Source organism: Poromitra crassiceps (genome assembly GCF_964638095.1).
Source record: "Poromitra crassiceps genome assembly, chromosome: 3".
Lineage (NCBI taxonomy): Eukaryota > Metazoa > Chordata > Actinopteri > Beryciformes > Melamphaidae > Poromitra > Poromitra crassiceps.
The window spans coordinates 66,550,480-66,564,507 of NC_139625.1; the positions used below are offsets into that span (position 1 = coordinate 66,550,480).

The 14,028-nt window shown below is 43.7% G+C and overlaps 1 protein-coding gene across 2 annotated transcripts in view; it reads right to left on the reverse strand.

The window, feature by feature from the left end:
* Positions 1–12,856, reverse strand: part of mocs1 (molybdenum cofactor synthesis 1) — a 29,448-nt gene extending 16,592 nt beyond the window's left edge. For both annotated transcript variants that reach the window (XM_083634395.1, XM_083634396.1), the window contains exons 1-4: positions 12,599–12,856; positions 5,434–5,572; positions 4,972–5,139; positions 677–841 (exon numbers count right to left, since the gene is read on the reverse strand). In XM_083634395.1, coding sequence (XP_083490521.1) covers positions 677–841; positions 4,972–5,139; positions 5,434–5,572; positions 12,599–12,817 — 691 coding nt within the window. In that variant the 5' untranslated portion in view covers positions 12,818–12,856. The remainder of the gene's footprint in view (positions 1–676; positions 842–4,971; positions 5,140–5,433; positions 5,573–12,598) is intronic.
* Positions 12,857–14,028: the final 1,172 nt, after the last annotated feature.

Below are 14,028 nucleotides of genomic sequence, written 5' to 3' on the forward strand. Positions count from 1 at the left end.
GATGTTAGATCATCTCGCTATATTTCGCTCTAGTGATCAGCCCCACCCAAACGATGCCTCACTGAACAGTGTCACTGTCTAACTTTAGCCTAGCAAGTTGCCTTGCAGTGTGATAAATGTATAATGTTTAGAGATATGAGAGTGCAGCAAGAGTAATATCTAACTTGACACATGGATTTACAATCGGTGGTGTGTTAAATAGATTCAACACTAACAAGACAATTGCTGCATCTGAAAATGACATATTTTAGCAAAAGTATCACACAAATTTTCACTGTTCACAAGACTTATATTGAATTAGGAGCCAGTGTTTCCCATTAATTACCTAGACTATGGTGGCCCAGGCTCACCATAGTATAATTTGTTCATTTGACTCTCAAGGTGCACCAGATTGAAACATTTAACTTTAAAATGTACAACATTTTATTTCAGGGTACCATGCCCCTGGACCCCCCTAGAGGATCCGAGGTCCAGTCACTGAAGTATCACTAAATCCTGTGGGAAACACTGGGAGCTCAACTTGTGTGTCGCTAAACACTCTCTGTTCTTGTACTTCTACCTCTCCTTTGTAGCATCACATCTGATGTAAATTTCTACCTTCAATGTCTCCTATATGCCTTGCTGCTGACATTATAGGTCAAAGCCTTTCTGTCTGTTAGCAGTCACTCTCCTGTACCTTTCCGTCTCACGATGAACTCAAACTTGCCGGGGACCAGTGAATCCAGGCTGATGTTTAGCAGGTCCAGGCCCGCTTCCTTCAGCTTGGGCAGCAGCCTGGCCAGGTTCATGCCGTTGGTCGTTACCGCAATGTTTTTGAGGCCCTCCAACTTCCTCAGCTCCGCTATGCAGAGAGAGAGAGAGAGAGAGAGAGAGAGAGAGAGAGAGAGAGAGAGAGAGAGAGAGAGAGAGAGAGAGAGAGAGAGAGAGAGAGAGAGAGAGAGAGAGAGAGAGAGAGAGAGAATAGTTGGAGAAACCAGCTCTACCTTCTTCATTTACTGCATACAGGTAAGGTTCAATAGAGTTTTGACTAGATATCAGCAGTGATATCAATGAAAAGGACACTTCTGTTTTGACTAAGCAGAATGAACATTATGACTAGTCCCGTTTTGACGAGGCAGAATGAACATTATGACTAGTCCCAATTGTTCTGCATGACGGTGCTAATGCAATGCTTCCCATTGTTTATTGGTCCAGCAAAGAATTTGAACAGTGTTAGTAGAAGAAATGGTGGTTGCTGTTGTGGATAAGATAGTTAGAAAATTGCATGAAATCTAAATACATTATCATCAAGGAATTTGTGGTGAACGAGAGCTTTGTTCACTAGAGCAGAGGTTCTCAAATGCTTTTCAGCCAAGGACCCCTTACAAGATACAAAATATACCGGGGACCCCCTCATTCTGATTTGTGATTTTGGGCTAAGCTTAATTGTTTCCACGGTAACGTGCTTGACTTTTAAATTGATAAGATTTGTTAGATTAGAATGTAATCCATGAATCATTTTAGATTTAAAGCATAAAATGTTTTCCTTGAACTATGAAGCTTTTGCAACAACAAAAAAGGGTTTATTTTTATTTTCCTGAAAACTTTTCGTGGACCCCCTGGCAAAGGGCCACGGACCCCTGGGGGTCCCCGGACCCTCATTTGAGAACCACTGCACTAGAGTAGAAATGTACAGCGTACTGAATATTGTCTCCAGACACTTGTGGAACTACGAAGAAGTCTGGAATGGTCTCAGAACACTGACACACTAATGTTAGCTCAAAATGTAGTGTTACAGTGTGATAGTAAGTTTGAATAGTAAGCTGCTGCCACGTCCCACTTTGTGTAGCGTCTGACATAATTACAGATATCTGCAACAGCATTTTGCCGAGTCAAAACTCTAATTGAAGGAAGTTTGTGTTAGAAAGGTTCTCATAGAGGTGCCTACTCATGGCGGGGCGGCCGCCAAGGTGAAGGCGACGATTTCCAAGGAGGTGTTTGCCGACAAGACCATTCAGTCGGTGAGCGGGGACGGCGGTGTGACCTCCCAAGCGCCCTTACGGGTAGCCCTGAGACAATGAACTAGGTGGACCCAACAACCAAGAACTGTATGCTAGCCTGGCAACTGCACATGTATTGGAGGAAGCATGTGCTAGTCTACGGCTCTCCCCAGATCGGCAGAGGGAGTGGAGCAAGGTGGGAGGGACAGCAGGGGGAATTGGCCAAGAATAATTTAGGAGAAAATGGGAGAAAAACTAGAAGAAAAAAGTGTGAATTCGCAATAGCTGCGACCATATATTGGTCATACCCATTCTGACGTGACTAGTCAAAACGTAATTCATGATAACTAAAAATGACAATGTAGATATCTTGAATTGATGGGAATTAAATATATCTTGAATTGGAATTACAACTAGTCACTCATATATGTTCATCTGCAATTCACAATGGAGATATGCAACTGAATTGTAGATATCTGTAATGAGAAACCCCATACACATGAATGGCAAAGTGACATTTTGACTTTGAAGAAGTGAATTACGGATTTCTGCAATACATATCCATATCTAGCTATTAAATGTTAAAGCCACAATCAGTAACTTTTCCAAGTTTTGCTATTGGAGAAATGTGCCCTCTGCGTGCAATAGTATCGATATCGATATCGCCGTTCAAAGTCAACAAAACACAGCGCCAGAAAGCTCTATGTACATGTTGTGACATCGGGTACTCACCACGTGATGACATACCGGTAATAATCCATAGTTCCATGAAACGTCATTTTCGTAGCAAATCCGAATCGAGTTACTTCCTTGTTTCCGGGAACACAAGGCTCCCGCTGTAGAGCGCATGCGCACATCTTGCCTCCGGGACGCAGGCAGGAAACTGCTTAGTCCCAGGAGAGGCCTTTGGAGGGCGGTGTGTGACCAATAGAGGTGACATTCTCCCTGTTACAAGTCACTCTACCATCCTCAATGACTAAAAAGCGGTTATATTAACACGTTAATTGCCAACAACGAGTTGAGTCGTCAAACACAATCCAGCTGTTCACTGCCACCGACGAGTTGAGTCGTCAAAAAAAATATATATATTTTTTTGACGGTGCTACGTGGATCAATGCCCCCCGCGTCTCCTATGGAGATATTGGAAGTATTGAATGTGTATAATCTATTTTACCGACCAGCTAGGTGGCGACGGTCCTCTCCCGACAGATATAAAGTCAACCAAAAGCAGCCGCCTCCCGCGGCTGCTTCCTCCAAGGAAGGAAATCAAGGAAATGGCTTGGCGATTTTACAGTCAGAAACGAACGAGCCTCATTCTCATACTGTAGGCGGGGACGGTTTCGCGCTGCTGCGGTGGGGGTTTCCTGAAATGGACTGTGTGGCTACTGTCCATGGTGGGCAGCATAAAGCCTAGAGTCGCACGGGGCTTCATCGGGGCTCTCAAACCCAAGAGACGAGTGAGACCTACAGTATCCACACTCGCTGCCAGGGAGGCAGGCTGCTCAAACTCCCTGCCAGGCTCCCAGCAGCAGAGCACTCACTTGTGACAAACGCAGGCTGAAAGCCACTAGACACGCCCACGGAGGGAGGAGTTGAAGGAGAGGGCGTTCGGAACTATATTGTTTGGATGTCTGATCTCTCACTGATGCCAAAAATAAATGGTTAAAGTGACTGTTCTGCGTGTTTGATTGAATTTCACAAAACTGCGATTATCTCAGCTTCCTGTCTCACACGCTAAAACCATGCTGTACTCAACGGCTAATATCTACATAACTACTAACTCTACAAACTAACTCTTTTAGACAGAGAAAGCACACATTCTATTAGTACTTTTGTGAACTTTGTGTTGACAAACTCCAAGCAGAAAAGAATCCTCGGCTCTTGTAAAATGAGCCAGAATCCTCAAAAAAACGGCTTGGCAAAAGCTACCTACAGCAAAAAAAAAACGGCTGGCAGTCAATGTGTTAAGGTGAAAAAGTTACTGATTGTGGCTTTAAAACGACTTGCCGTAGATGGTGACAGGACACATTGACCATCTTTTGACCACATCATTACCATCGCATACTAGTTCATTCAGCCATGACAGATACAATAGACACATTCCTCAGATTGTGATCCTCTGTGGCCCAGATTGGCACGGTTGATCTACAGACCAGGCCATAAATGAAGATATAATAGATAATAGGGATGGGGCCGATCCGATCCAATATCGGTATCGGGTGCCGATATTGGCACTAATTCACGAATCGGATTGGATCGGAATAAAATAATAATAATAACGTTTTGCAATTCCAGCGCTGGCCGTAATTTGCCCATGTATAATAGTATCCTTCTTTGCCTTGTATATTTTCTTAATTTTGTCTGCTTTTTGCAAGGTATATTTAAAAAAAAAATCTTTAATTGGCCAAATCTTTGCCTATACTGTATATTCAAGAAAAATATTGGTATCGGCATAATATCGGTATCGGCAGATATCCAAATTCAGGTATCGGAATCGGTACCTGTGAAAAAATGTGGATCGGTGCATCCCTAATAGATAACACATGACAGGACCTAACACACAGCCGTGGTGTAGCAAATCCATTTCCCTGCCCATACATACCACACATAACAGGCTGTACCTCTCCTCGTGTCACTTACAAAAGCTCGAGTCAATGGGTGGAATGAACCTGATGAACCATAGATACTGTAGCTTTGGATCCCAAACGTTGAAACATTCCTCTGAAAAGGCTGTCTGTCACTACATCTACTTAGTCATGCTGTGAACTGTAGGAAACTATTTGTATTTGGCACAACACAAGTTGGTCACAAGTGTCACACCGACTCGAAACAGAGTCAAAACAGCTTTCGACATTCTGCTTCTGTGATAGAAAGATGAAAATATAATCTTGGGAAATAGAGCAAAGCAACCGCCATGTTTGTACATTGATGCCAAGGCACTTCCTCCACGTCCTCAGCATCCCCATTCTCTCCATCTTTACCGGCTCCTTACCAATGATGTCCAGCACATCAGGTCTGATGAGGGGCTCTCCTCCGGTGAGGCGTATCTTGTCCACTCCCTCCTGGACGAAGAGGCGGGCCAGCGTCAGCACTTCCGAGGTGGACAGCAGCTGGGGCCGCGCCGTGAGCTTCACCCCCTCCTCTGGCATGCAGTACTGACCTGAGAGAGCAGGGGAGGGGGTTCAAATGGTACCGTGATAAATATTAGAATCAAAAAGTTTTATTGATCCCCAAGGGGAAATTGAGTCATAAATAACATGTCATTCAAAATATCAGTTTCCTTATTATGCTGCTGTTCTCTCTCTTTTAGGGTGACATAGGGTCCCGTAATATATGGAAAGTCTTCAATCAGATGACACACAGGTTCAAGTCCCATGTCAGCAAGCATCCCCCCTACTGAAGTGCCCTTGAGCACCTTGAAGGGTCTTGGCATGGCAGGAATAGGCCTACTTACATCGCAGGTTACATTTCTCAGTCAGGGAGATGCGCAGGTAGCTGTGCCTCCGGCCAAAGCTGTCCGTCAAGAACGCTGAAAAGGGGAGGTTGTCGTTATTCAACTTCTGCCTCCGACTCCCAGAGGAGGGCGCCAGCTCCTGCGTAACAAAAGCCAACAAGAAACATGTAAAAAAAAAAAGCTTGCACAGCCATTCTAGGAACTGGTCCACAGAATAGAAATAGATGGTAGTAAGACGATAGTAGCATCACCAAAACCTCAGACTGACAAGTAGACTTTTGCAATTGTTTGTGGCATCCATAAACAGCAGTGTTCTTCTGTTAATTTATGTAATAGAAATACATTCATTTCAAACCACTTAGCACAATACAATGACAGCCATTGTTACCTAGATTTGAGGCTGAATCTGTGCCACTGAACACAGTTAAAACTAAGGTGTGTCAAACTAAAGTTTGACTGTAAATGACATTTCCTGTAATTGCTTTTTCTGGGTAAGAAGACCTGGCGATGCTGCGTGCTGCTGGCTGGCTCAAATGCAGCATGTGATGCCAAATGCAACATGTGATAATATGGCCACATTTTACGCTAGTGACTTGTGACACATCAAAGGGCTTCAGTCAACCATACTGAGGGAGTTGCATGTGTTGTAAATGGCTTGTGAACTTTGGATGTCAATAATAGACTGCTGTTATGTCAAAGGTTGTAAGTACAAAAGCAAGGACATCCCTCACCAGTAGGTTAGACGCAGTTAGTTAATCACAGGTTCCAGTTACTGAAGCCCTGTTTAATGCTATATGAAGTTAACTCTGTGCCCAGACCTAGTAACTATCTGATGACAATGGTTTTAATCCACTGGTCAGTACATATAACTAGCCTAAAGGGTCATCTTCCTTTAACTAGAATGACCGCACTGTGGATATATGCCTCCACCATCAAGTGAGCAGTCGACATGCATGTATGTCCAGACTTTGACGTTTGAGTCAAATGTGAAGACATTTGGTCAAGGTGTTACTGAGATATGACGTTACCGAGCTTGAAAATGGTGTTCATGAGGTCACAGTGACCTTGACCTTTGATCACCAAAATGTAATCAGTTCATCCTTGAGTCCAAGTGGATGTGGATTAGGCAAATTGGATTAGGCAAATCCCGTGAAGGTGTTCTTGAGATATCGCATTAACAATCTTGAAAATTGCGTTCGTGAGGTCACAGTGACCTTAACCTTTGTCCTTTGACCACCAAAATCTAATCAGTTCATCCTTGAGTCCAAGTCAAGGCGTTCCTCAATTATCGGGTTAACGAACATCGGACGGACGGACGGACGTCCATATGGACAACCCAAATCCATAATGCCTCCGGCCTGGCTATCGCCGGCGGAGGCATAATAAAACATCTGAGAAAGACCCTTGAAGAAAAGAATCAAGTCATCTCTCCATTAATCTTTCATGTTTTAGGTCAAGGGTTTACAAATGTTTTCATTCCAATAGACACACATTAACCCTAGTGTCCTCTAGAGAGAGAGTGGCATCAGCGGAGGACCAAAATGCGAGACTCATTAGCCAATGAACAGCCAGGAATGGGTCTTGCGCTACTTTTGCATGCTAAAATCAAGCTGATAATGTACAATTTGATTCAAGGGGGAAAAAACCCTTTCAGAGTACAACACAAACTGTCTATTTTGCTGCAACTCGACAGTGCTGCTTAATCCAGGACCTTACTTCCTGGAACTCTTGAGAGTAAAAAAACTGGTCCATTGGAGTGAATGGAGATGTCGGAACTCTTCTATTATACGGCTCTGATTAACCCATCTGCCAATGTGTTGATTTAGTAACGTTAGCAATCACGTTTGTGGTGTCTATACTGTAAGAAGGCTCATAATATTGGAGAAAGTGAACCTAAGAAAGAATAGCCAACCTTAAACATTCTCTAGTTGGGCTAATTTCTAACATTAATGAAGTAAATTACACAGAAAATTTTCCACATTTTGCTGGGCAGTATGTATGCTAGCTCCTGTCTAACATGTACTGTAGTCAGCAGAGTTACTTTACTGTTGTACAATGGCTCTGGCTAGTTGCTCTAAAACAATGGATCTGGCTAGTTGCTCTAACACAATGGCTCTGGCTAGTTGCTCGCCTCTAACACAATGGCTCTGGCTAGTTGCTTTAACACAATTAGGGCTCTGGCTAGTTGCTCTAACACAGTGGTTTTCAAAGTGTGGGAGGGTGGGCCTCCCCTCAGAGAACATACAGACAGCTGTGGCCACCCCCATTATTATTGCCATTATTAGTATTATTGTTATATGCTCCACTCGGGCATTTCATTTTTTTATCCACTCTCAGGGCCGGTTCCAGAACAAGATGACTAGGGATGCATCCTAGATAGGAAGGGGTGCACATGCACGGGCCGACCCGTGAAAAACCGAAAATCACTCATCTGGAGCAACCCGGACAACGTGTATACTCACTAATGCCCCCCACACTTCCGGAATGGTATTGCACCTACATTTTCGGTTTTTCAAAGACAGAAAGGTGGATTTTATGCAACAATTTGGAAGAGGCACCTATATGTATTTAAAAGAAGAGGATGTTGGCCATCGGATAGCGTCTTCACTTCACGTTTTTGGCTCAGGTAAGGGTTGGTTTTTATACCTAGACGTGAGAGCGGCACGATTGTTTGATGGGAAATGCATTGACGTTCGCCGGGCGCTAATGCTCAGTATGAGCGAGAAGCGCCCGGCTAGCGGGGTAACCCCAGACCCCCTTTTCAAGTGGATCCTGTCACGGTTCACTGTTGCGTGCCCGGGCGCGGAACGGGGACAAGTGTGCTCAGGAACCATAGGTCGCGGAACCGCCCGGGCCACACGGGCCCGGGTACATTTGAGTCCCCCCCCCACCCCCAAAAAAAACAACAACATATATATATATATATATATATATATATTACAATTAAACCTCATTTACTTATTACACTCAACTGGTTGTTTTTCAGATGTGATTGAATCTAAAGTGAACTAAACAAGTCAGATCCACTATAAATGTTTTTCAGTAGATGCTGTGATGTAGCCACAAGAAAGGTGCAATATTAATGTTTTTCAGGAGATGGCGATGTTGCTAGCTATAGGTTCTAAACAAGAAATATGGTTCAAATGTTTACAGTAGTTTTCCTTTCTTGCTGCACTACAATGTTACAATGCTGTGAGACGGAGCTAAACACAAAAGATGCAATATTAACAGTTTTTCATGAGATACTCAGTATTTAATACTAATACTAATACTAATAATAGAAAAGGAGAAGATACTGAATAATGACATCACAACAGTATAATCCTAATGTTAATTTAAAATTAAATATTCTTCTAAATATGGATAAAGGTCCAAAAAACATAAAATTTTCTTAGACGCTGCCGAGATTCCATTCCTTACAGCACCCCCTACTTAATAATAGTTCCAGCGCGGCTGTGAAAATGTGGCGGCGCATTGTGTCAAGTGTACTGGCTCGGGGAACGGTCCGGCCCCCGGTCCCTTAGGTTTCTGACAATGTGGCCCCCTGAACAATTTAGTTGAATAGCCCTGCTGTAATTTATAGATTCATTAGGCTATAACTTATTTGTACTGATACATATGCATATATTAACCCAGTGGCACTCATATTCTGGTTTATTTCAAGAAAAACATTTTGGCTAGTTGAAATTAATTGGCTCGTAACTTTAAAATCTAGCAGCCATATTGGCTGGTGATAAAAACAAAGTTTAATCTCAAACCCTGCAGGGAGAGCAGGTGGTGACATAGGAGTGAGTGAGAAAAGGAGCAAATATAGACCCCTTATACGACTACGTCACACTGACATCACGCAGCGTCGATGTGCAAGACGGAGGCAGAAAGACAGACTCCGCGCAGCCCTGTCAAGTAGTTTTCCAGTGGCTGTGAAACTATTCGAGCAAGACATGTCTTCGTATTGTGCAGTGCGATGCCAGAATCGGAAAGCTATTGTAGCAGAGTATTCGGGTCCGCCTATTCACACTTGGTTAATAAAATAATAAACGATAGAGCCAGGCTATAACATTATAACAAGCTTCTCCCCACATATCCTGTTCTAGGCAACTCGAGGGAACATACACAGCCTCGCACACACGCAATAGAACACAACACAACACTGAACAGTCTGTTACACTATCAACAAAGCAAGGACTAAAGTTTTACCGAATCCCGTCAACTCATACTGCTTTTAATGCTAACCGTAGGTGTCTTTGGTTGCAAGCCGAAAGAGGAAATCGTTAAAAATGCCCGACTTTGCAGTGCTCGCTCATTTCATATCAGGTAAGCTGTAGCTGTAGGCTGCCTACTAACAGCCACATCGCTTGGTTAGTTAACAACCAAGTAACGTTAAATAATGTCATTATTGAGTTGAACTGATTGGAACGAGGACATCATTCAAAATGCCCGACTTTGTAGTATTCATTTCATAATCAGGTAAGCTGCCTGAAGCTGTAGGCTGCTCAGCCACATCGCTCGGTAACGACCAAGTAACGTTACATAATGTCATTAATGAGTTGTGTGCATTATCAACATAACAATATATCTTTGCAAGTTACAGAATAATTATCTACGCTATCCCCAGTTATAAAGGAATGCACGATATGTATTGCTGGCCACTAGGCTTGGCCAATTGACAGCGCCAGTGCGTATGGGTCTGTAAGACATATCCCGTTAACCAACGTTAATTTCGATGCACTACTGCACTACTGCTGCTTGACCTGTCGGCAGCATTTGACACGGTCAACCACCAACTCCTCATCTCCACACTGACAGAGCTTGGCATCTCAGGAGCGGCTCTCTCCTGGTTTGAGTCATATCTCTCCGGGAGATCCTTTAGAGTCTCCTGGAGGGGAGATATGTCCAAACTCCATGACCTATACACAGGAGTACCTCAAGGCTCAGTCCTCGGCCCTCCTCTGTTTGCAGTTTACACTATCTTCCTCAGCTCCATCATCCATTCCCATGGTTTCCATTACCACTCCTATGCTGACGACACCCAGCTCTTCCTATCCTTTCCACCCAATGACCCCACAGCCTCATCACGTATCTCTGATTGCCTTGCTGACATCTCCACTTGGATGAGTAAACGCCATCTCCAACTCAACCTTGCTAAGACAGAACTCATCATCATCCCAGCCAATCACTCCATACATCAGCAACTCAACATCAACCTCGGACCAACTCAACTTGTACCTGTACACTCTGCCAGAAACCTAGGTGTCATAATCGATAACCAACTCTCCCATAAAACTCATGTCGCCTCAATCGCTCGATCATGCAGATTCACCCTCTACAATATCAGGAAAATTAGACCTTATCTATCTACTCACACCTGTCAACTTCTGGTTCAGGCACTGGTTTTTTCTCGGATTGACTACTGTAACACCCTTCTGGCTGGCCTCCCCGCAAGTACATTCAAACCCCTTCAGTTGATCCAAAATACGGCAGCTCGAACTGTTTTCAACCAACCCAAAAGAGCACACATCACACCCCTGCTCATTTCCCTCCACTGGCTCCCCGTAGCTGCCCGCATCAAATTTAAAGCCTTGTCACTCGTCTACAAAATTGCAACAAATACAGCACCTGCCTACCTGAGCTCACTCATCCATCTCTACACCCCATCCCGCTCACTTCGCTCCGCTAATGAAAGACTCCTGGTACTACCCCCTCCAACTAGTCCCATGTCACGGAGCGGTCTGTTCTCCTCTGTGGTCCCTCGGTGGTGGAACGATTTGCCCCACTCCATCCGTTCCGCAGAATCGTTCCCCATCTTCAAAAAAAGACTAAAGACCCATCTCTTTTATGTTCACTATCAAATTGATTAAGAAGGATGTGAATGGAAATTATATTAGTTTTGGTTGAATGTTATTGCTGTATGATGTGGAATGAATGGCTTGATGCTGACTTTTATACATTGTTATTGTTTGGATGTTGCTGAATGTGCGGCTTGATAGTTGAATTTTAATGCAGTTTGCACACCGTGTTTTGTATACTGTTATGCACTTTTATATTGACTATGTTCTTTTATTCTATGTTCTTATCATGTTCTGTACGTCGCTTTGGATAAAAGCGTCTGCTAAATACAATAAAGTAAAAGTAAAGTAAAGATGCATAACATTGCTTATCACTAGGCGATAAGCTGTGGTAGTAAGCCGAGAACTGCATTTTAAAACTAAAATCTAACTGTGTGTCGCAGATGGGCACAGAGCAGTCCTGACAGCGGGGCTTTTACACAGTTCTCTGTGTCTGTCAATGCTGGGCTCACGGTTTTTTGCCTACACGATGCGCGTGCAGCTCCAATGTTGACAGCTGTATAAGGGGTCTATAATATGATTGTTAAGACTGAATACTGACATCACAACCGTCTAATCCTAATGTTAATTTAAAATTAGATATTCCTATATGAATCTGGCTTCAAACGACCAAAATCTTTATATGATGATAATAATAATAATCAATGATGGTGGTTCACAGACGTGTGTGGGGGGGGGGGGGGGGGGGGGGGGCGACACGCCCCCCGGCCCCCCCAAGTTCAGATGCGTTCCGCTGCCTATGTCAGGAACGGTACCTGGGCGCCAGTGAGAAAGAAGCACCCTTAATCATGTTTTGTTTAACACATCTTTATTATAACTAGCGGGATACCCTTCCCATGCAGTGCATGGAGTGTAAATGTTGTGTTCTCTGCTTTTTCAACCCCTATGGACTGTGTTTCTGCAGCCAGTCTGGTCAGCGCGGACAGACAGTTCCCCAGCCCCATAAATCTCAGAAAATGTGTTGGAAATAGTTCTCCAACAGATACAAAAACATGAGCAAATATGTGTTTGATGTACATACAAAGAACTGCCACGATCGGATTTGTGAAACACGCATTTTTTTTAAATCTGAATTTCCTTCTCCCTGGTTTCTCCTGACAGCCTGAGCTCACCTCAACAGAGGTAGCCAGACTGGCCCTGGTCAGGACAAACTGGCCACAGCCACAAGCCGTCAGCAAACCTGTCACGGTTTATTGCATTATAACTACAGTAACCTTTAATAGTTTAGATACTCGCCGACAGCTAAAACATAGGCTAATTGGAAAAGTTTTACCAGGCATATAAGCTACGTTTACTCTCTTGAATTAATTAATCATTACCTGCTTCGACCTGGTTTTCAGGGGTATGGCGAAGTTGGGAGCGGCTGAAGTCGAGTCTCCAAGTTCTAGTTGATTTTCCTTGTGCGTAGCACTGGAATAGCGTCGTAGCATTTTTCTATTTGCGCATTGTAGGAAGAGTTTACCGACATGTGACAAAGCCCCCCTGGTGCCGTTATGTCGGTCTAACAAGCGGCAGCAGATGCTGCCGTGAGCAGACATGGTATCAAAATGTCCTGGAAGCGCCAGTAGATGTGAATACTATGGGCTCTTCACTTCACAAGGCTCTGCCCCATGCTCTGCCCTCTCTGCAGTGAAACGTCATCACCATCCTGAACAGTGGGAGGGGCTTCCAAGGGGGCGTGACCACACCAGCCAATCATGTGGAAATAATCAAGTGCTGATGCATGCTGGGTAGTGTAGTTACGCCATTGTTTTTTTTCGTGTGTTCAGATCATAGGTTCAGAATACGGCCCGCCGGGCGCCCCGTGATGGAATTGGGGGGGGGGGGGGGGGGGGGGGGGGGAGTGCACCTGAACGCAACACGCAAGATACCCGCTGAATACGGCCATGTTCACATTACAGGCAAATCTGATTTGCTGATAAAGTCATTAATCATCATTATCTTGATTGGTTTCCAAAATCTGATTTGGGAGTGTGTCCGCACTGCCACAAATCTGATTTTCAAGTCGGATCTGTGTGTCCAGACCTCCATATGTGGTTTGGGACAAGTGACACAAATCAGACTTGGAGCATCCAGACTCATAAAACCAATCTGGATAGAATCATTAATAGGTCACTAAAGTTCACAAATCAGATTTGGCCTCCTAGTCTGAACAAGTGTCCAAATGTTCATGTCATTCTGGCCAATACTCTACTTCTGTTATAAGATTTCAGTCTGGAATATGGAATAGGCTATATCTTTCAATAATCTCTATGACTAAAAGGCTAAAAGTAATCTCATGTGTAAGACATGACTGTTCTAGTCATTTCTTGCGGCCCTGGGGCCACATTTTGCCCATGTGTGCTCTAGACTGGACTCAAAGAAAAAGGAAGACCCCAAAAACTCAATAAAAGGCAGAATTATGTTAATAAATCTAATCTGCTACAGCCACTGGATTTGTATCACTATTATATTAGGAGATTAACAAGAAATAACCAATCACAAGGGGAGAAAGGATTAAAAATAGGGAGACTCCCGCAGAAATCAGCAGTGTTGGCAGGTATCATCTCCAATGTGTGGCCCTTTGCTTACTTGATGTAAATCAGTATGGCCCTCAGGAAGAAAATGTTGCCCACCCCTGCCAGACTATAAAAATCAATGTGTTGTGTTGTCTACTTATTTTACCTTAGTTTTAATGAATTGGTTTAACTCTTACTTTGGTATTGACTCCTCATTTGTTACAAATACTGGAACTGGTATTATACTATGG